The 21,553-nt window shown below is 34.5% G+C and overlaps 4 protein-coding genes across 6 annotated transcripts; 2 read left to right on the forward strand and 2 right to left on the reverse strand.

Annotated features, from left to right (window-relative positions):
• Window positions 1–710: 710 nt before the first annotated feature.
• LOC110423207 (cytochrome P450 71B37-like) lies at window positions 711–2,939 on the reverse strand. The gene is made up of 2 exons (XM_021437365.1): window positions 2,009–2,939; window positions 711–1,736 (listed from the first exon to the last, which is right to left on the reverse strand). Exons 1-2 carry the CDS (start codon window positions 2,909–2,911, stop codon window positions 1,104–1,106), a joined length of 1,536 nt encoding a protein of 511 aa, XP_021293040.1. The 5' UTR covers window positions 2,912–2,939; the 3' UTR covers window positions 711–1,103.
• A 7,116-nt stretch (window positions 2,940–10,055) lies between these two features.
• On the reverse strand, window positions 10,056–12,224 carry LOC110423196 (cytochrome P450 71B36-like). Its single transcript, XM_021437352.2, has 2 exons — window positions 11,129–12,224; window positions 10,056–10,839 (listed from the first exon to the last, which is right to left on the reverse strand). The coding sequence occupies exons 1-2, from the start codon at window positions 12,008–12,010 to the stop codon at window positions 10,189–10,191; spliced, it is 1,533 nt and encodes a 510-aa protein (XP_021293027.1). The 5' UTR covers window positions 12,011–12,224; the 3' UTR covers window positions 10,056–10,188.
• Window positions 12,225–16,937: 4,713 nt separating this feature from the next.
• LOC110423329 (serine/threonine-protein kinase AFC2-like) lies at window positions 16,938–20,515 on the forward strand. Of its 3 annotated transcripts, XM_021437532.2 has the most exons (9): window positions 16,938–17,233; window positions 17,328–17,378; window positions 18,577–18,603; window positions 18,713–18,866; window positions 18,958–19,006; window positions 19,097–19,211; window positions 19,850–19,941; window positions 20,146–20,270; window positions 20,356–20,515. In XM_021437532.2, the coding sequence occupies exons 2-9, from the start codon at window positions 17,354–17,356 to the stop codon at window positions 20,378–20,380; spliced, it is 612 nt and encodes a 203-aa protein (XP_021293207.1). In that variant the 5' UTR covers window positions 16,938–17,233; window positions 17,328–17,353; the 3' UTR covers window positions 20,381–20,515. The 3 variants fall into 3 exon arrangements, with proteins under 3 accessions (XP_021293207.1, XP_021293209.1, XP_021293206.1); XM_021437534.2 differs by lacking the exon at window positions 16,938–17,233 and having other exon boundaries at window positions 17,245–17,927; XM_021437531.2 differs by lacking the exon at window positions 16,938–17,233 and having other exon boundaries at window positions 17,245–18,603.
• Window positions 20,516–20,531: 16 nt separating this feature from the next.
• Window positions 20,532–21,401, forward strand: LOC149526751 (serine/threonine-protein kinase AFC2-like). Its single transcript, XM_089784632.1, has 3 exons — window positions 20,532–20,599; window positions 20,667–20,769; window positions 20,878–21,401. Exons 1-3 carry the CDS (start codon window positions 20,547–20,549, stop codon window positions 21,160–21,162), a joined length of 441 nt encoding a protein of 146 aa, XP_089640758.1. The 5' UTR covers window positions 20,532–20,546; the 3' UTR covers window positions 21,163–21,401.
• Window positions 21,402–21,553: the final 152 nt, after the last annotated feature.

The following is a 21,553-nucleotide window of genomic DNA, read 5'->3' on the forward strand; positions in this document are numbered from 1 at the left end:
TGTGGATACTCATAACACATGGACAACCCTTCCCTTGCCAAGTGGGGGATTGAGTTGACAAGAAGAAATCCTAGTGGGATGGACACCACCAACAAAAGAATGGATTGCAGTGAATCCGGATGGGGCCTACAAGAGTGCAGTAAGGACTGCTTTTGCTAGAGGAGTTTTCAGAGACACACATGGTAGTTGGCTAGTGGGATATGCATGCAAGTTAAAGACAAGTTCAGCCTACTGTGCGGAGTTGTGGGGGGTCTCCAAAGGTCTCCAGATAGCTTGGGAACGAGGCTTCCGCAAAGTTAAATTACAAATTGATAATAAGGTAGTCGTTCAGGCGATCGGTTGTCACCGAGCTCATCCTTGCTCTAACCTAGATGTAATTAGATCAATTAAAAGCTTGTTAAGTAGGCATTGAGAGATTAGTATAAGTCATATATATAGGGAAGGGAATAAAATTACCGATTTTATGATTAATTTAGGATCTGAGTTAAATTTTGATATTTCTTTATATGACTATTCATTAAAAAAGATGTCCTGTCTACTCTTAAATGATATGACGTTTGATTAATTAAAAAATTCCACTTTCAACAAAAAAATTTTAACAATGTATTGATACGAATTACATATAATCGAATAATATAGTGTAATTTAAAATCTCAGAAGATTTTTATCATTAAACACAATTTCTTAGCAAGCATACAACTATATATCTACCAAAATGCCAAAATAATTTGTTTGTCGAAAAACCTAAATATATCCTAACATAAATAATTCCATATTATTATTACAAGATAATTGCATCTCACACGTATGCATTACAATTTACAATCACTTGTTGAGCTATCAATAAAACTCAACCTATACCACAGGTCTTAATGATCAGAGACTAATGAAATCTGCAAACTCTTTTATTCTTCCAATCTGCTGCAAAAACAGATTACCTACATCACTTGTCACCGATACTTTTATTTTTCCATCACGACCAGGACTTCTACAGCCACAGCCCGGCAAGCCTGGGTCACCCACTTTGATTTTATTAGCCTGACTCGCATATATATATTCATATTATACAGATATCACGAAATGCACTTTTAGCTCACTTTAATCTATTCAGATGCCTGATCATGAAAGTATTGTTTTGGCACGAGGAGAAGAGGTGTCTTTTTTGAGAGGGTAAGGCAATGTCCAGCCGACTCTTCCATGTTAATATCTGCCTCCTTCATCCCGTCAGGCAATTTCCAATCAAAACAGTACAACAGATTTGCGAGTAAAATCTCTGATGTAACCGTTCCCATGTACAGCCCAGGGCAGCCTCTTCTACCAGCTCCAAATGGCAAGAACTCAAAATGTTGCCCCTTAAAATCGACGGTACTATCAATAAACCTTTCTGGGAAGAATTCTTCTGGGTTTTCCCAGTACTTTGGATTCCTTCCAATGGCCCAAGCATTGATTTGGATAAGTGTTTTAGGATAAATGTTGTAACCATTGATTTTGAAGTGTGACATGGTTTCTCTGGCAATCAGCAATGGGCCAGGAGGGTGCAATCTCAGTGTTTCTTTTACGACCATCTTAAGGTACCGAAGCTGATCAAGATCGGTTTCTGTTACTCTTCCTTTCTTTCCAGCAATGCTGCGAACTTCATTTTGTGCTTTCTTCATCAATCTTGGCTTTCTGGACAGCTCTGCCATTGCCCAGTTCACAGTAAGTGCGCTAGTGTCCACTCCGCCCAAAAACATGTTCTGCAAGGCAAGCATCAGTCATCAGAGCCAGCAGAACAGAGCCTTAGTTTCATAGTAACAATCAAATAGGCAGTGGCAAGGAAACTACATCTATCAATTTGTAGCCAAAAAGAAATACTAGTGAATATTTCAAATAAAATTAATTAATTAGCTTTAAATTTACCGGGTTTTGATAAGGTGTTCAATTTTGGTTTAGATATGTTACGTAAACTCGCAATAAATGACACCAAATGTGTAGATAATGCATTGAAGGGTGTTATTTGGCAACTTACTAAGAGAACAGCCTTAATATGATTTTTGGTGAGCCAAGCATGGCCATCTTCAATTTGCTCCTTTTCTATTCCAAGCATCACGTCGACAATGTCTTCCTGCACCTTCGTCCTCCCAGGTTTAAGGTGATCATCAATTACCTCTTGAAATAACGTATCCAACTCATGGAAAACTCTCTCGACTCTTTGCTTGTGACCATTTATCCTGTCCAAAATCCAACCAACGCCTGGGAAGTATTCATCTGCAGAGAATCTTCCGGCCACAGTCGCAGCATCGTGAACCAATTCGTAGAATTTAGCTCGATTAAATTCACTTCCCTGGAAAGACTTGCCAAAAGCTGTTCTAAAAATTATACTTCCGGTTAAAGAGAATATCTTCTCTGTAACATTCACTGGAGCAGCAGAGGATGACGATTGAGAGACCGAATTCATCAAGGAAGCAACTTCTTCTTCTCTGACAAACCGGAAAGACTTCACCCTTTTCACGCTAAAGATCTCAAGAACACATATTTTCCTTATTTCTCTCCAATACTCGCCATATGGGGAAAATGCTACGTCTAAATAGTTGTATGAAAGCTTCCCAGCACCAGCCATCGGAGGCCTACTGCAACAAGCGAGATCATTAACTTTTAAAACTTCTCTTGCTGCCTCAGCTGATGAAACGATAACGACCGGTATACGACCAAACTGAAGGAGCAGAACTGGACCGTATTTCCGAGAAAGCTGGCACAGAGAGCTGTGTGGCAGTGCACCAAGTTGGTGCAAGTTGCCTAAAATTGGAAGCTTGGGAGGACTCGGTGGAAGACGCTTGAGTTCTTTCTTAACTTGATTCTTTCTTTTGAAGAGAAGCAACAGTGGAAGAAGGAGAAAAGGAAGCCAAAAAATTAGTGGAGTAAGAAAACCCATCACTGCTTCAGCTTTGCAAACGTTTGAGCTTTCCTGAAGAACTCTCGAGTCATATAATAAGGCTACAATCTATCTATTATTCAGCAACACCAGTGTGCAAGGCACCGACAATGTTATTAATCATTATCGCCTGTAATTGGCTACTTTTGGCTCTTTCCTTTTTGGGGTGGCACACACCGTATGGAAACAATTTGTCTTCTGCACCAACAAAGTCATCATGTCATTATCAATCAATGTAATAAATCTTGGAATGCTGTGAGTATATAGACACATAAATAAGGGAATCTTACACATAAAAACATGTTTCTATTTAGATGGATTTAGTAAATTGAATAAGCTTAAAAGATAACTACATTACGTTTGGAAAAGTTAAAGATATATGCTTTGCTTCTTTTATCACTCGTTATATATTTTCAGGATTAAGCTAAAAGGCTACATGTCAATCATGCTTTGCATTCTAGGCAAAAATATCAAATTTGTTTAGTATAGGTAAACTATCCGAAACACAATCATCAGAGGGAGTTACATGCTACTGATGGATGCAAACTGAGAGCCCATGGCCATGGGCAAGGATTGTTTTCTGTATAGAAGACTCTAGGGCAGCCCAAAAGTTTTTCCCTTCAAGTCTTTTAGGGTCAAGAATATGACAATATGTACCTTTCATCTCATTTTCTCTCCTCGTGTTCATTGAAAAATCTAATCACAATTTATGTGGGGACGACTAATTAGCGTAAGAATCGTCTCCTTTTTCCAAAAGTTTGATGTTTTTACAGAATACAGAAAAACCTTTCCTATGCAGTGTCTGTCAATGATTGATTATTTGATCCTTTAAGCCAACAAATTGCTTAGGACTGTTTTAGGATGGGAAGCAAGTTCATGACATTCAATCTTGGCATGCTACGTACTAAGAATAAGTTGAACGACTGAAAATTCTTCCACAAGGACCTCTGTTAAACGTTTGCTAGTAGGAGCAAAGCCCTTGATTTGTAAATGTTTGTCTGGCTGTGGAAGGGTTACGATTTGAGGGTAAGATTCCTATTAAATAAAATTCATTTGGCTTATAAAAAAAATGATTAGATAGTGAGGGTAAAACCATTTTAAAGTACTTGAATGTTTCTCCATAAAGAAAAACTCAAAGCAGCATTCATGTTAGCCTTGATTTCACAGCCGAATCAAGTACCAATTAGTAAACAGTGAGTTGTGTTGGTGGAGAAGAGCAGCAAAAGGAGAGGGAACAAAATATAACTTTTAGGAAACCCAATCAAGTACTAATCATATATAGAGATAAATGAGCCAGGTGAGAATTGAAGAGAACTTCAACTATGGAGCCACATTCTCTACAGAAATGTTACAGAAAATCAAGACAATTAGTTCACTTGTTCAAACATTATACCTGAGCTTTTCCGCTTGTCATGACCAGGGGCAGTGCCATGGTCCTTGTTGTTTTTAGACTTAAAATAGAGTTCAACGCAACATATCAAAGAAACAAGTTGTCAAGGATGAGAAAGAAAACAGAGCAAAGAAGAAGTTTGAGTTCTGGAGCAACAAAAGCTCACTTATGATATGTAGTATCTTAGAAAATATACATTACAGGACTTAACAAGCAAGTTTTGAGCAGTAGTTAGACACTTGCTTACATGCTAAATATCACATTAATCATTCACTAGGTGCATAGCTGTCACAACTACGGCAACAGTAAATAGCTGACGTAGTACAAACCTAGTGAAGCGTGAACTTGTGGTTAATAACATATCTTGAGGAATGATGATGATGGTGTATTGTAGCATTTCAGGCGGTGCATACATTCTATGGCAATACAGAAACCTGTCCATCAAAGGCAGTAAGTGGCCGCTATCAATCGAAATGCATGAGCAGTCGTTTAAAGATAAAATTGGGGGATGCGGCTAATAGTTGTCTAAACGTAGTGGCATTGTACAATGTATCCAGAAAAGCTCAAACTTGGTGTCTTTTAGCGCAGAAAAAGGGACAAGTAAGTAAAAGAGGGGCTGCTGAAATGAACAGTCTGGGGACACGATTCCTGAGGCTGTGATGTTGTGAAGCACTTTCTACCGTTGGCTTTTTGTCCAGAGCGTGCGGACACAGCTACACAGCAGACTAATCGTCCAAGTAGCACTTCAAGGAACTTTAATCAACGATTGAAACTCAGCTAAGCTGCTTCTTGGAGGAGAAAAATTGTTATCTAATTACAAGATGTCATATGTCAGAAATTAGTAAATCGAAGAAAATTTTTAAAATGAATCATATGGATTTAAAAACATCATTTAAATAATTATATAATTAATTTATTAGTTAATTATCTTAAAGATATATAGTTAGATTAATTAAAATTTTTCTATGTGTTATGTGTTTATTCTTTGAGATAATTTAGAGATAATATCTTAACTAAACCAATTAAGATTTATTTATTGGTTATTCAAGTTATCTCTAAATAAATTAAGATAATTTAAACATAATATTTAAATTTGACCACTTAAAATTTATTTATTGATCATTCAATTTATCTCTAAATAAATCAAAATAATTTAAAAATAAAATACAAATTTGGTCATCCAATTTATCTCTAAAAAAATTAAAATAATTTAAAAATAGTACTCAAATTCGATTATTTATAAGTCCTCATGATTTATTTTTAATTAAATTAAATAATTTAGAAATAATTCAAAGAGACTAAATTATCATTAAAGTTTTTCACCAAGCACTGTCCAAGCCATTTGATGAACCATAGAGAACAAGGGAGAAAAAAAAGAGATTCTAAACATCAAAGTCTCTAAAACTCCCACAAGTCTATGGCCTCCAAAACAAGGTAGTAAAATTACTTGAACTCATCTCGAACCGGATTATAAACTACCTAAACCCTATATAATAGGGTTAGGTACTTGCGAGTATCTTATAACAGGATATCCATTGATATTTCTATACCATATGGTAGTAGGTGAAAGACAAAAGCTCATAACAAATTATATGAGCAAACTTTCTCAATGTTCAACCAAAATCCTTTGTATGATACTTCTTCCTCAAATTTAGGAGAAGTTTCCATACAGCAACTTGCTTCCTTTAAAGAATCAAGTACAAATTGCCAACTCTATCATTCAAGGAACAAGATCGCTATTCAAGCAACAACTCCATTCCATCATCCCCTTGCCACAATGCCTCTTCAAAAGCAAATTATAAAGTAATGGTTGTCATGACAACGGGAACAACATCTCTTGAAGAACAAGTTGTGCTTTTGGCAAAGATTGTGGAATCTCTAACAACAAGCATAAAAGAAAAGGATGATCATTTTACCTTAATGATGGCAAAAATTAACAATCTTATTGGAAAGGCACCAATTGATCTTGGTCAAAATTAGTGCCAAATGTTCAAGAAAGTTATGAGAATTCCACCACAAAAGTGAAAAATAATCCCTAGCAAAAAGCCAATGAAGTGGTCACTCTTAACCAATTGAAAAAACTTATCAAGGAAGCCATTAAGGAACAAGTAGAAAGCGTTACTCAACCCTCTTACACCTATGCAAAACCATACTCCCAAAAGACTGATCACATGAGGACGCTAGAAATTATCAACCATCAAAGCTTTAACAAGTCATTTACCCTCGATTTGTGCATCTACGGGATGAATTAGGGATTAAGCTACATTCTTCAAGGCATTAAGTCTAAAACCTTTGAAGAGTTAGTTACTCGTGCACATGACATAGAGTTAAACATGTCTATTGCTGGAAATTGAGAACCTTCCTAATACAGGAAAGAAAAATCAAGACATTCTTAAAAAGGGCAAAACGTTGTCTGATATGTGTGGAAATGAACAATCTATAACTATAAACACCAAGGCCCTTAAAATGTCGATTAATTCAAAGAACTTGCAAAAAGCAAAATCTCCTCCTCAAACTAAAAGTAAAGGTAAGACCTCTTTGAAAGAAAGATAGGAAAAGCAATATATTTTTCTTGATTCAAATGTTTTAGACATGTTGGAAAACCTCTTGAAAGTTAAGCTCATTCAATTGCCAAATATGAAGTGACGTGAAGAAGTTGATAAAGTGAATGATTCCAACTATAGCAAATACCATCGCTTAATTAGCCACCTTACAAAAAAATGTTTTGTTTTGAAAAAAAAAAATCATGGGGCTTTACAGTGATGGGAAAATTGAATTTGAGGAAGAAACTATGTCATCAAATTTGACATCAGTAATGATTTCTCAACCTAATGTATTGAGTACAATTATTAAATTTGGATCTTTCGACTCCACGACTTGAATCCCAAAAAGCGAAAAAAGTAATTGATCTTCAAGAAAATGGGGGAAATACCTATGACCACACAAGTGAGGGTCAAGACGATGAAGCCGATGCAACTAACAATGCTAAGAAAAATTCTTAAAGTGCTATTATGCTTAAAACTACCCAAAAAGAAAAGAAAAGAAAAAGTCCATTAAATTGAAAATCTTTAACAAGACGACTTAGGCAAAAGTTAGGGTATAAAAAAAAATTAAACTACGTTATGACTTTATCTTTCATATTATAAGGTATGTAGGCAACTTGGTCTTATTGTCAACTTCATTCAACCCAAAAAAAAAATCTTGTAGATTGAAAATGAGTTAATTATTTACATTGATGAAGCTATCAAATTGACGAGGAAATAAAATGCCAAGATTGCATGACTCAAAGTTGTCTCATGGATGAACTTTAATTTCAATTGGTGTTAAGACAAACAAAAAAAATGTCAAGATTGCATGAGACAAAATTGTCTCAAGAATGAATTATAATTAATTCAATGGTGTCAAGACAAAATATGTCAAGATTGCATTGTCTCATGGATGAATTATAACTTTGATTGTTTCTAAGATTAGATGAGACAAAAATATGCTTAAGATACATATTTCTATAAAAGATTTTTAGCTGGTTATAAATCCTTTTAAGCATATCGATAACATGGCACGTACTCGTTGAAGAATGCTCCTCAAGTCAAGAATGTAAGCAAATGTTGGTGCCAAAACAAATTAAATTTCAAAAACTTGTCTACTTGTCACATTGTAATTGGATAATGAAGATTAAATTTCAAGATTTGTCCATTTGTCACATTCAAAATCATAAGTGAAGAAGTCTTGAGGATGCATTTGTAGAAGAAGAAAATTTGTTATCCAATTACAAGATGCCACATGTCCGAAATTAGTAAATGGAAGAAAATTTTCAAAAACGAATCATGTGCTACCATGTGGATTTGAAGACATCATTTAAGATAGTCATATAATTAATTATAAAATAATTAATTTATTGGTTAATTATCTTGACGATGTATAATTGGACCAATTAAAATTTTTCTGTGTGCCATGTATTTATCTCTGAAGATAATTTAGAGATAATATCTTAATTTGACCAATTAAGATTTATTTATTCGTAATTTAATTTATCTCTAAATAAATCAAGATAATTTATATATAAAATCTATTTTTGGTCATCCAATTTATTCTAAATAAATGAAAATAATGTAAAGATAATGTTCAAATTCAATCAATCAAAACTCAAAGACTCAGAATTTGGTCAATCAAAAGATCATTTATGAGTCAACATGCTTTATCTTTAATTAAATTAAATAATTTAAAGATAATTCAAAGAGATTTAATTCTCATGAAAGTCTCTCATCTAACACTATGAATAAAGTGCTCCTCCAAACCATGCGATGAACCATGGAGGAAGAGAACAAGGGAGAAAGAAGAAGATTCTAAAGATTAGAGCCTCCAAAACTCCCATAAGTTTAAGGGCCCCAGAAAAAGACCCTTAAAATGAAGATTTTAAAGATCCAAAGCCTTTCTGGTTTCCATAAATTTAAGAAGAAAGATCTAAAGACCAAAGCCTCTAAAGTTCCACTTATATAATAAGGAAGATTTGACGACCAAAGGCTTTTCAGAAGAAGATTTTGAATATCCAAAGCCTCTCTAAGTTCACAAATTCAAGAAGGAAGATCTAAAGACCAAAGCCTCTAGAGTTCCACATATCTATGAAGGAAGATCTGAAGATCAAAGCATCTCTAGAGTTTCACATATCCAAGATGGAAGATCTAAAGACCAAAGCCTTTCTAGATTTCCAATTTACAAGCCCAAGGCCTACAGAACTAAGATTCTAAAGATCAAAGCCTCAAGAAGGAAGATTTTAAAGATCAAAGCCTCGAAGGAAGATTCTAAAGGTCAAAACTTCAAAGGAAAATTTTAAAGATCAAAGCATTTAGAGTTCAATGAAATCCTTGAAAAAAATTCTGAGCATCAAAGCCTTAAAGGACTGAAGTTCAAAAGCCTCAAAGGAAAATTATGAAGATCAAAGCCTCCAAAGTTCAACCAAGTCCAAGAAGGAAGATCTAAAGATCAAAGCCCCTTTAGAGTTCCAACCCACAAGTCCTAGTCTCCAAATTGTTCATTTTCAAAGTCATGTTATTAAGACCTTTAAAGCGAAGTCTCCAAATTATTCATTTTCAAGATCAAGTCACAAGTCCCTTGAAATGAAGTCTCTAAATTATTCATTCAAGATCAAGTCACAAGACGCTTAAAGTGAAACCTTCAAATTGTTCTTAAGACCTTTGAAGCGAATTCAAGATCAAGTCGTAAACCCTTGAATCAAAATACAAAGTTCAAAGACCAAGTCGCAACAAAATTCAAAATCAAGTAATCATGACCCTCAGAGTGAAGATTGAAAAAATTAATTAGAGAAAATTTTTTATTATAAAAGAATACTAGAGATTGTAAACTCCATGTCTGATATATATATAAATAAATTTTATATTTGTATACAAAATTTTTCAAGTCTAAATTATTCTTCGCAAAATTTGCCTGTACACTCATTTTCAAGGAAAGCGAACATGGCTGCAGATTGGGTAAGCCACCCAATCAAATAAAAGGATGTGTTGGTCGAAATGGGTTGAACAATCTCCATCCTCTCTTACTGAAATTGGGAGGGGACTTAGGGGGAATAGAGATAGAAGATTTTATCATTTCGTCTGTTAAGTAAATATTGTATATCTATATTTTGGTTTCTATTAATGAAAATACTTTATAGATTGGGAAAAAAAATTATCCAGGGATAAAAAGAAAAATATAGGTTAATTTTGGAGCATCGGTAAATGGAATCAATTGATGATTATCACGTAAAGTGCATATATATATATATATATATATATATATGGATGCTGCTTTTATCCATTTATTTTGATACAAATACACTTATAGATGGTCCATTGCTTACTAATTTCCCATACACACTTCTACTAGACAGGTCTTAAAAGTTTCCAATTTGTATTGCAGCAACGCCTTGTATCTTGTCATCTTCCGAAATATAGTTGATTGGCATGAGGTTAAGAGCTGATTTCTTACCGACTGTTATAGTTACCTCCTCCTCCATATCAATCTCCCCCCCACTAGGTAATTTCCAGTCAAAATGGTAAAGGAGATTTGCAAGTGCCAACTCTATTAGTGCCGTTCCCATGTTCATTCCAGGGCAAATCCTTCGACCAGCACCAAATGGCAATAACTCAAAATGTTGACCCTTGAAATCAATCGGATTATTATTAAACCTCTCTGGAAGGAATTCTTCAGGGTTCTTCCAAATATCAGGATCTCGTCCTATCGCCCAAACGTTGACTGCAATTCTAGTTTTGGGGTAAACATCATAATCTCCAATCTTAAATTGGGACACAGTTTCCCTTGGAAGTAGAAGTACAGCTGGGGGATGCAATCTTAAAGTCTCCTTAATTATCATCTGAAGGTATAGAAGCTGATTAACATCATTATCTGTTACCTTTCCTTTCTTCCCCACGCAACGTCTAATTTCATATTGTGCTTTTTTCATGACTGTTGGCTTCCTGGCCAGCTCTGTCATGGCCCAGATCATGGTGAGTGCACCAGTGTCTATTCCAGCTAGGAAAATGTCCTGAGAAGCAAATATACATATAATATATATATAAATATATATATAAACAAACTTTAGCTCCAAGTAATAAGAAAAAAAAACTAGAGATCAAACACAGAGAGACATGGCTGATAGTCCGTTAAAAAAATTACGGCTTATACAATATGTCAAAGCGCACTCTTTTCTAATAGTTGTGCTGCGTTGTGCTAGTGATATTGGTAAATTTACTGCTGCTATCGGTGGAGATTGTGCGAAGGGTAACCTGATAAAGGCATTATTTAAATAGATGAAAAAAAGTTCGGATATTTACCATAAGAATTGCCTTTATATGATCTTTTGTAATTTGAATAGCACTATTTTCGGTTTGATCTCTCTCCATTCTCAGTAGCACATCGACTATGTCTTCATGCTCCTGCATGGTCCTTCCTGAATTGAGATGATCATCGATAACCTTCTGGAAGAAATCATCCAGCTCATTAAAGCTACTCTCAAGCCTTCTATGAAAACCAGTAAGCCAGTCAATCATCCAACCAAAATATGGGAGAAAATCTGATGCACAGAAGGCTCCCAACATAGACTTGGCCTCGTTGACCACTTTTTGTAACTTATCATTATCAAGTTCACTCCCCTGAAAAATCTTCCCGAAAGCAATCCTAAAGGTTATGCTAGCATGGAGCGAAAAGAACTCTTTGCTAAGATTTACCAGACTTCCTGAATTAGCTGATTCCGAGATTGAATTGATTAGGAAAGTCACCTCGTCTTCCCTGACAGATTGAAAAGATTGTACCCTCTTCATGCTGAAAAGCTCAGTAACACAGATTTTGCGCATCTCCCTCCAGTAATATCCATACGGTACGAAACCAATGTCTAGAAAATTGTAAGAAAGTCTTTTGGGGACAGCTAAGGGAGGTCTACTGCAACAGTCAAGATCATGAGTTTTTAAGACCTCTCTTGCAGTCTCAGCCGAGGATACTATGATGGTCGGTATAGCACCAAGTTGGAGAAGCATTATAGGACCGTGTTTCTTTGAAAGCTTCCATGTAGAGCGATGTGGCAATGCACCAAGTTGATGCAAGTTACCCAAAATGGGAAGCTTAGGAGGGCCTGGAGGAAGTTTACCCTTTTTTCTAATCTGTATCTTCTTTATAATTAGCAGCAACAAAGAGAGCAATAAGAGAAGGGGAAGCCACATGGCTAAGGCGAAAATGCAAAGCAACAGCAGCTTTTCTTGTTTCACTGGTATAACTTCAATGTTTCAAATCATTTATTTGAAACAGCTAACTCGAAGGCGATCAAGTTTTTGACAGGAACTCACGTTGGGTGACTTCCTTCAATGCCTTGGCCTTGCAGCAATTAGTTACGTGCTTAGACGTTGCTGTAGAAAACTTTGAAGACTCCACGCTTGATTCTGTGGACGATTTTTTTAAAAGAAATTGGTGGTGGATTGTTTTTGTTTTTACAAAAATCATACCTGACGTGGAGTTTGAAGGATCAGACCAAGTAGGCGAACTTGGGCCACAATTTTTCTGCTGTCACTGGCAATTGGAAGATGTCTACGGAAGCGTCGGAAACAAGTGGTCCCCGCTTTCATCTGACAATAATAGTGTAGCAAAAGGATTTAAGTGTAACTATGCCACCTTTAGTCAATACTCAAGAGCTTAATTCTCATACGGAAGCAGTTCTAATGGGCTCTCCAATTTTAATGGTCAAAAGCAATATCGCAAAACTTCCCCACACTATCATGGATAGCGGTTGCGTTTGCACAGGATAGTCATTTTCCCTGGAATATAATTACTGGGAAAAAATATTTTCAAAACATGTAAGAATATTACCGTGGTCGTCTCTTTCCTCTCATTCCCCTGGTGGTTATGCTAACGCTACCAACAACATTTGTTGTTAAACAAAGGTTTATCCAGAATCATAAGAGATAGTAAAATAAATAATTTTTATATTTTTCTATTTTTTAGCAAAATAACTTTTTATTGTAATCTTTTTAATCAAATATGATTTTTAAAAATTAAATTAAAAATTCTAATAAATAATTAACTTACATACCAATTGACATGTGCCTGTAGTATAACATACGCATTTCGTCAATTGACATTTAACATCATAATTAATAAAAATATTGATCGAAGAATCATTTCGTAATAGTGTTAAAAAGTATAAAAAATATATATTATTATTTAAATTATAAAGATCAAAAAGATTTGTGTGATTCAAATTTTATAAATTATGAATATAACTTACGCTTACATATTAAAAAAAAAGAATTGATCCATTCTTTTAAATTTAATAATTCTACTTAAGTCTTCGAATATTATCCTCCTTTTATCTTTATGTTGCTTGCAAAACTACATTGATGATAAAACACAAATCGAAGAGAAACAGAAGCATACAATAATCCCCCTTGTTTGCTTTAACTTAAGCAGATTGCCTCTCAGCACACATGTAATCAGTATAAAAAAATTCAATTAAACCGTAAAGGTTTCATAATTCTAAAGGACGCTTAAATTGCAGAGTTCATAAAATATCCCTACACCGCATTTCCAAGTTTGTTTTCCAGGAAAGTGCTATAAAAATTGGAAAATGAAAATTAAATACTCAAAAAATAGAAAATTGAATACTTAAAGGAAGAGAAGGAGCAAAACTTAGTATGTGTTTAGTTCTCCGAAAGTCGGAATGGAATACAGTATAAATGGAATAGCTATTTTGAATAGAATAAAAAAAAAATAATTATTATGTAATTCGGTTCATAAATATAGAATAGGATAAGAATTGTTATTTTGAATTATTTTAATATTTAATTGATAGGAATAGTTTTAATAATAACTAAGGAATACAAGATAAATGACAAAAATATTTTTATTATAATATTTAATTTTTAAATTAAAATATTTATTATTTTAATAATTTATTAAAAATATTAATAAATTGTTATTTGAACTTTAATGTAATTATTTATTTTAATTTATAGAATATTAATAATTTATTTTTCATTTAAAATATTAATAATTTATCATTAAAAAATTAACATCATTATTTTATTTTTTCTTTATTTTAAAAATATTAAAATATTACAATTTTTAATTTAATTTTTAAATTTAAAATATTTTTAACAAATTTTTATAATTTAGAATTAAAACTTAAACTTTTTATTTTAAATTTATTTTAATTTTTTCTTTTTTGTTTTCTTTTCTTTCTTCTTGTTGGTTGACCATTAGAGATGTGGCCAATCGACGTAAAGGAGCACTTATATGCACTCTTTGTGGCCGAATTAGGTTGGGGAATATCAACCGAATCTAGTCACGGAGTGTCAAATCTAGCAACCAGATCTAGCCGGGAAGCATCAAATCCGATGCTTCCCATGATTGATTTGGTTGAGGAGCGCCAAATTGGCACTTCCCATGGTCGAATCTAGTCGAGGAACGCCAAATCAATGCTTCCCATGGTCGGCACAGATGCCACCTCCACCAACCTCCAGTGGTAGAGGGAATGTAGAGAAAGAACGAAAGGAAAAAGATAGGGAGAGAGAAAGAAAACTTAAGAAATGAAAAAAGAAATTATACTATAGAGGAGTAATTTTTAAAATTTTAAAGGGGTATTTTCTCCAATCCAATTTTTTTCTTTTCTCACCAACTCAAAATAGCCATTACCTAGGGAAGCTTAGTAATGGCTATTCAAAACCCTCTTTGAATGGCCATTATGAGGAATGACCATCCAACCAAATGTAGTCTTTGGTCTATAATTGGAATAGAGGGGAATAATTATTCCATTCCTTTCAACCAAGCATGTTATTATTGTTATTTAGCATTTATACAAATACATTGTGCCTTACCTTAGAAGATGCAAAAACAATTAAAGAACATGCTATATGCGGTCTACTGCACTAGAGTCAATTACTTAAGTATGATGATTAAATACAGTTGCATTATCATCCGGTGATTCATTATAATGAAATTTAGGAATGCAAAGGCTAATTGGTTTAGGATAATATCTGCCATAGTTGGATCTATCTTAAAAGGTCTTTATTGTTGAATACTGATTTGTGAAGAATCATCGCTAGCGTTGCCTAGTTCAATCTCTTTGATCAATTCCATGAGTTTCTGAACCTAGTTCCTGGTGAGGGAAAACTGTGATAATAATCTCATTGTGCTCTCTGTATTCTAATAAACTTGAACAGAAATTATTGCATTATTCACAAATGGCATGCCCCTTTTCGCGTTGGTCTTTCTTTTTGTAAATTTGAAATCAATAAGAACCCTATATTTTGATAGCATTTATTTTAAGATGTCCAACCTTTCCACAATGAGAACAAAACATATCACCCTTGTTTCTTTTCCAAGCAGTCATTGTAGACACCTCTATGAACGGTTGTGACTGTATATGCAAACACCTTTAAGACTCCCTTCTCAACACCAAATTATATGCCTTATCTAAAATAGGAAATGGTATCAATTACACAATCTGAGTTCGTAATGCAACATATTCTTAGTTGCTTTTTTAATAGTGACAATACGATATAGGTCTATAATTTCTTAATTCTTCCCAAAGTCCCTTTAATTCTATGAATTAAGCATCCATTGACTTAGAACCCTATAAGATGCTACAAAGGGAGAATTGTAATTACAAATCCTTACATCATCTAACTATGAGAACCTCTTTCTCAATATTCTCCAAATGTGTGCAATAAAGTTCATGTAAAACACAATGGAACCATTCGGAACTATTGTTTACAACACTGTAGGATAAAAAACAATAATTGTAGATAATATCAAAACACATTTCCATTATCTAGGTTTTTAGTAGCAGTTTGAGTCCATTAGTCAAAATAGAAAAATGGAATAGAGAGTTTTCAATTTTTGTAACTTAATCCTCTTCTGTTTTTTCTGTTTGACTTTTTTTTTTATTGTGAAACAACTAACTAATCCTAAAAAATTTTAAAAAATAAAATCTAAAATCAGATTATTATATCATTATTTCTATTTTCCTATTACTAATAAAATAATACATAATTAACAATAAAGAAAAAATAAATAAATACCAAACAAAGCAAAAAAAAAAAAGTGCATAAGCCTTGTTCACAGCTTTTGGAGCTAATAATTTTATTTTTGCTGTATTGGTGAAACGCTGTTGTTTTCGCATAAAAAATAAAAAAAAAAACTCAGTCGCTCCTCCCCCTTTATCCCCCTCCCTCCTTCCCACTACAACTTCATTGGAAAAACAAATCTCTATCTCTGAAGCAACTATTTCTGTCGCAGCTGCCATGCAGAACTCCAAATCCGAAGAGCAACAGAGTTGAAGGGGAGCAATGCAAATACCCTAACCGATTGAACCCAAGAAGTAGAAACAGAGAGAAGAAGAAAGTAAAGAGACATAGGACGAGGGGACCAAAAGCAAACCCCTTCAAATAAAAAGCAAAATCTCAAAACAACCTATGTATCGAAGAGTGGGAGAGTTGCCACACTCAACTACAGGAAACCCAAAAACCAGTGCAGCTAGGATCCTAAAAGGAAGGGGAATCAAGGAGAAGAAAGAAGTAAAAGTTAAAAAATGCTCTCTAAACATAACAAAATTCGGAGTAAGTGTTGAATGCAGAGCAGCTATGTAGCTAAGAATGAATATAGTTTAGATAACAATTACCTAGCTAAGCATTGTTTAATAACAATTAAGCCATTAACAGAAGCCAGCACGTGAGGATCACGTGATCAGCTGCCTTCAATGACTTCCAACACAGGTATCATTCTAGAAGGAGATGCATTGGGAGTTGTAAAGAAGCCGGAATCGACAAATCCAGACCTCTCTCCGATTGGCATTTACGTTCAGAAAGCAAAGGTTAAAGTGACACAATTCCATGTCTGCAATATTGCTAGTACACGCGTCAAGGAAATGAAGCTGCTAAGCCAAGCATGGTTGTATTTCTAGGAATATCTTATTGGTTTTGTTGGACAGAGGAATGCCGTCACATAATTATGTCTTGTTCGAAAGTATATTCGCATGTTTCCTAAATCCTAATTCCATCAACAGAGACAGAAAAAGAGAGAAAAGACTAACTCGACCACGGTTAGAACCGCAACCATAGTTAACTGACCGTGGTCATGAGAAGAACAATATAAACTAAACCAACAAACGGTCCAGATTAACCCTCAGAACAAAATCCAATCACTCACGTGAGATTAAGCTCTATTTTCCCTTTTTTCTCTTTTTCTTTTTGTGTTTTCCATCTTACTGTGCAAAATTGAGAAACGCGCGAATTGATCTCCACAAATTCGAGAAAATCGGAAAAATAATTAGGGTTAGGGTCTCGATTGAGATGGAGATGGATTATTTTACAGAGTTTCCTCATCCTAACATGGATCGCCGTCCCAGGAAGAGGCCTAGATTAGCTCGGGCATTCAACCAACCTCAGCAAAAGGTAGCATTTTTATTTTATTTTTTTCAAATTTTATGGACGGTTAGTTAACTGTATGCGCTGTTAAGTTTCCTGCTAATTTGCTCTGATTCTTTAGCTGAATTATGCGAGATTGTCTCAGAAATGGTGAATCTTTTATTTTGGGGAGGTAAAAGTTCTTTTCCTTTTCAACTGGTTTTCTCGGTAAATTGATGATCCTTTTCATTTAGCGTAGGGGAATTATGATTTTTTCCTCGATAAGTCTATGACAGAGAAGCATGTTGGAATTTTGTTGTTAATTTCTTGATGTTCTTAATTATATATTGTTAATATCTTTTTGTATCTCAATTATGATTAGTTTTGATTGCATGAAATCTTATTTTCATTTGGGTATTGAAAATCCGTTGTTTTGGGCGGCCAACATGTTGCTCATGCTGAGACTTCAAAGTGGGAAATATTTGATGGAACGGGATGATAAGTTTTTCAGTTACTATTTATTTAGTGGAGTGTGAATGGAATGGCTGTGTGTAGGCTTAGTCAGGAATGTATAATAGGCAAGATGTTCGAAATGTGACGAGCTGTGGTCCTTCGAGGGCACTCCCGGATAATGCTAGTTTGTTTGAGAAGGGATTGGCTCAAAAAGTATCTCCCCCATGTCGAGATGATGACAAAGATGGACATTAGATTTTTGCACTTGGAGAGAATTTAACTTCTCGCTGTAATTACGCGTAATCACTTATTGAAGAGCTTCTTTTCTACATTTTGTTTTGTCTCATTTGCTTACTTCGTGAAAGACTATAACAGGCTAGATGATATCTGAGTGTATTGTAACATTGTCTTTGTCTTTTCTGTTGTCACTTTCCTTGATTTTTACCACCTAAAGTTCATTTAGTTTTTAGATTGCATTGATTTTCAAGATCAATCTTATAGATGAAGTTTCACATTGACATACAGTCCTAGTTTTACAGAAGTTAAAATCTCTTTTACTTCATTTATTCATAAAGTTTTGGAGTGGCAGAAATCATGGGAAAATCAATTTTTCAGCTGCCAATAATTCATTATTCCTGGTGGCCGAAATATATTTTACTAACCCTCTTCTTTCCACCTCCCAAAGTGAAGTTAACAAAAAAGAAGACAGCTGAAAAAGTTCTCATCTTGATCCTAGTACTCGCACAATCTATCTATTTTTTTTTTTTTCAGAAGCCCAAATTTATCGTTTCCCTTCTACCTCCCAGTGTTTTAATAAGATTTATGTTAGTTGAGCTGGAATCTTGTATTCCATTTACTCTTGATGCATCTACTATTTTATTTCTTCCCAAATTCAACCTTCCTTTACAGCTTATGGTTTTCTGCTCTTGTTTTTGCAGACAAGATCTACCGAAAAGTTGGTGAAGGTTTGTTTTTTAACTTCCTATCTTATTCAATCATCTGACAGGTTCATGTTTTGTCAGCACATCCATTAATGTTAATCTTGTGTGGTTATTCATCCTTTATATTCTACAGGCACCTTTGGTCAGGTTCTGGAGTGCTGGGACAGGGAAACTAAAGAAATGGTTGCTATAAAAGTAGTTCGAAGTATCAAGAAATACCGGGAAGCGGCAATGATGGAACTTGATGTGCTCCAGTTGCTTGGTAAATATGGCAGATATGGTGGCCAGTAAGTGTGATTTCTCATATAATTATCCCCATAACCTCTTGGTTTAAATGTTACTGTTATTTCAGTGGTTAAATGGATTAAATCTTTGCAGTTGTGTTCAATTACGGAACTGGTTTGACTATCGCAATCATATCTGCATTGTAAGTGTACTATTAATTTACAATATGCTCCCCACATTATAAATAGTTTAGAAGTTAAGACTTGCATGTGGATTTAAATGGCCTCAACAGGTATTCGAGATGCTTGGACCAAGCTTGTATGATTTTCTTTGGAAAAGTAATTATCGCCCCTTTTCAGTTGACCTTGTCCAGGAGCTTGGCAGACAACTATTGGAATGTGTAGCATGTGTGTAGATATTACTCCTGCCATTCTTCACTTTCTTTTTAACGCTGGTGGCAACAGTTTACTTGAGTTGCATGGACCAGTATTTTACCCCTAGGGACTTAATGGCTCTTTCTATTTGTCTATTTTAATTTTTAACTTTTGTGTTATGTATTTGTATATTTATTTATATATAAATTTACCCCTTGTAGCTTTATTAGTATTTAGGATAAACTCCACGTACACTCCCTATTCAACTTTTTCCATGTAGCACCTTGTGTTTTTTTACCCAATTAGCTCCCTTTAGATCAGTATTGTTCTCAGAAGGGGTTAAAATTATCAAAATACTCTTAAGTGTGAACAAATTGGCAAACGTTTGACCCTTTTTTGGTAAATTATATGGTGAAATTAATGATATAACCCCTTATGGGAACAAAACTTATCCACATGTGGTTAATTGCGAAAATATACAGGGTTTTATGTTGGAAAAATTGAAACCATAGGGGGTGTAAGTGGAGTTTAGCATTCTGTACTTTCTATGGAGACATTCATTTCTGTCTTTGTAAGATGCACACTGCATAGGGTAAAGCTATACTTTTAAATAGTAATAATTGCTTATATCTGATTGTTATTTGCTTTTGCTTATTTGTAACAATATCCAGTTACGCATGATTTGCGTCTCATCCATACTGACTTGAAGCCTGAGAATATACTTTTTGTTTCCCCAGCATATGCAAAAATACCTGACTACAAGGTATATTCTGTAATCTTTCTAAAATAATTCTTGATTATTTTTTCTTTGTTGATCTTTTAGATGTTGCCAACATAATGTTCTTTGTTTGCAATCTACCCATTTCCATTGCCAGGGATGGCTGGTGTTGATATTATCAGTAATGATCTTTTTGTGTTTGTATTCTTTTCTTAATCTATTATAACAGTTTTATGTCCTGTTCAATAGAGGGAACTTGCTACAAGGGGTTGCCAAAATCAAGTGCCATCAAGGTTATTGATTTGGATAGTACTGTATATGAGCATCAAGATGATAACTCCATTGTCTCCACAAGGCACTATCGAGCACCTGAGGTTGTTCTCGGTATGCTAATATTTTCCTTATCCTGTCCTCGTGTCATCAATCTGTGAGCCATACTGAGCTTATTTCTCTTTTCAGGATTAGGATGGAGTTACCCATGTGACATATGGAGTGTTGGTTGTATCTTGGTGGAACTGTGCTCTGTATGTTTATTGTTATAAAGCTTATTATTGCAAATTTCAGATGCTAGATGGTAAGAATGGTACAAATATACTTGTTTAGAGGGAGAAGCTTTGTTTCAAACTCATGAGAACTTGGAGCACCTTGCCATGATGGAGAAGGTTTTGGGTCCATTGCCTCAGAACATGTTAAAAAGAGTGGAGTTTGTGTATTTATACTCTCAGTGCTGCAAAATCATTTTTCTTATAGTCTTGGTTCTTTTTGTCAAGTCGGCATCCTGAGAAGTATGTCAAAAGGGGTAGACTGGATTTACCAGAGGATGCTACCTCAAGGGAGAGCATTAAAGCTGTTTTGAAGTTGCCTCGTCTTCAGGTGTCTTGTTGACTTGCATGCCGTAATCAGAAATTCTTATGATGATTATAATGAACTTGTGTGTATGCTATCATCATTCTGACTCAAATATATATTTTCTTCTGGCAGAATCTGGTGATGCAGCATGTAGATCACTCTGCAGGGGATTTGATTGACCTATTGCAAGGTGTTCTTAAATTTGACCGTTGCAGTCGATTAACTGCTCATCAAGCCCTCAGGCATCCCTTCTTCACCAGAGATCATTGCCTGAGATTCTTAAGGGTTTTATTTTTTTATTTTTTATTTTTTAGTATTTTTCTTCAACGCTGGTTTTTATATTGCTTGCTCAAATTGTGTAGATTTGGTCCAGGCTTAGGCAAGAGGGCTATGTGGTTGGTGATGAATTCTGCGTGACTCCTTTAATAGAGAAAAGGGCGGACCGGGATTCTTGGGTCTCTATAGTTTTTTGTTAGCTTTGTATTAGCTAATAGAGAAAAGGGCGGACCAGGATTCTTGGGTTTCTGTAGTTTTTTGTTGGAAAGGCATTCTCCCCTGATCCTTGTAGAAGATGTTCCGTCTTAAATTGTATGGGAGATGGAGAATGGAATTAAAAAAGAAATGTGGATGAGACTAAGAAAAAGAGAGTTGACCAATGGGGTTGATTTCTTCTTAAATTTGCAAAATTGAGTATGATATATATGAAACGGAAGTGTTTCGTTTTGAAACAAGTACAAAATTAATTTCTGATATTATTAGAAAGTTTTGAAGCAAAACTAAAAGAAGAAAATAATGACAATGGAAATGA

Source organism: Theobroma umbraticum, unplaced genomic scaffold (genome assembly GCF_002168275.2).
Source record: "Theobroma umbraticum cultivar Fairchild unplaced genomic scaffold, ASM216827v3 scaffold_20.0, whole genome shotgun sequence".
In the NCBI taxonomy this organism is placed as follows: Eukaryota; Viridiplantae; Streptophyta; class Magnoliopsida; order Malvales; family Malvaceae; genus Theobroma; species Theobroma umbraticum.

What these genes read in the sequence shown, in the direction of transcription:
- LOC110423329 (XM_021437531.2), top strand. Translation starts at nt 18,501, where the DNA reads ATGCATCTACTATTTTATTTCTTCCCAAATTCAACCTTCCTTTACAGC. An exon ending in CTACCGAAAAGTTGGTGAAG is followed by an intron (nt 18,604 to 18,712) that starts GTTTGTTTTTTA and finishes TATATTCTACAG; the next exon opens with GCACCTTTGGTCAGGTTCTG. An exon ending in GGCACTATCGAGCACCTGAG is followed by an intron (nt 20,271 to 20,355) that starts GTTGTTCTCGGT and finishes TTCTCTTTTCAG; the next exon opens with GATTAGGATGGAGTTACCCA.
- LOC110423196 (XM_021437352.2), bottom strand. Translation starts at nt 12,010, where the DNA reads ATGTGGCTTCCCCTTCTCTTATTGCTCTCTTTGTTGCTGCTAATTATA. An exon ending in ATATAAAGGCAATTCTTATG is followed by an intron (nt 10,840 to 11,128) that starts GTAAATATCCGA and finishes TTTGCTTCTCAG; the next exon opens with GACATTTTCCTAGCTGGAAT.
- LOC110423207 (XM_021437365.1), bottom strand. Translation starts at nt 2,911, where the DNA reads ATGGGTTTTCTTACTCCACTAATTTTTTGGCTTCCTTTTCTCCTTCTT. An exon ending in ATATTAAGGCTGTTCTCTTA is followed by an intron (nt 1,737 to 2,008) that starts GTAAGTTGCCAA and finishes CTTGCCTTGCAG; the next exon opens with AACATGTTTTTGGGCGGAGT.
- LOC149526751 (XM_089784632.1), top strand. Translation starts at nt 20,547, where the DNA reads ATGATGGAGAAGGTTTTGGGTCCATTGCCTCAGAACATGTTAAAAAGA. An exon ending in AACATGTTAAAAAGAGTGGA is followed by an intron (nt 20,600 to 20,666) that starts GTTTGTGTATTT and finishes CTTTTTGTCAAG; the next exon opens with TCGGCATCCTGAGAAGTATG. An exon ending in TGAAGTTGCCTCGTCTTCAG is followed by an intron (nt 20,770 to 20,877) that starts GTGTCTTGTTGA and finishes TTCTTCTGGCAG; the next exon opens with AATCTGGTGATGCAGCATGT.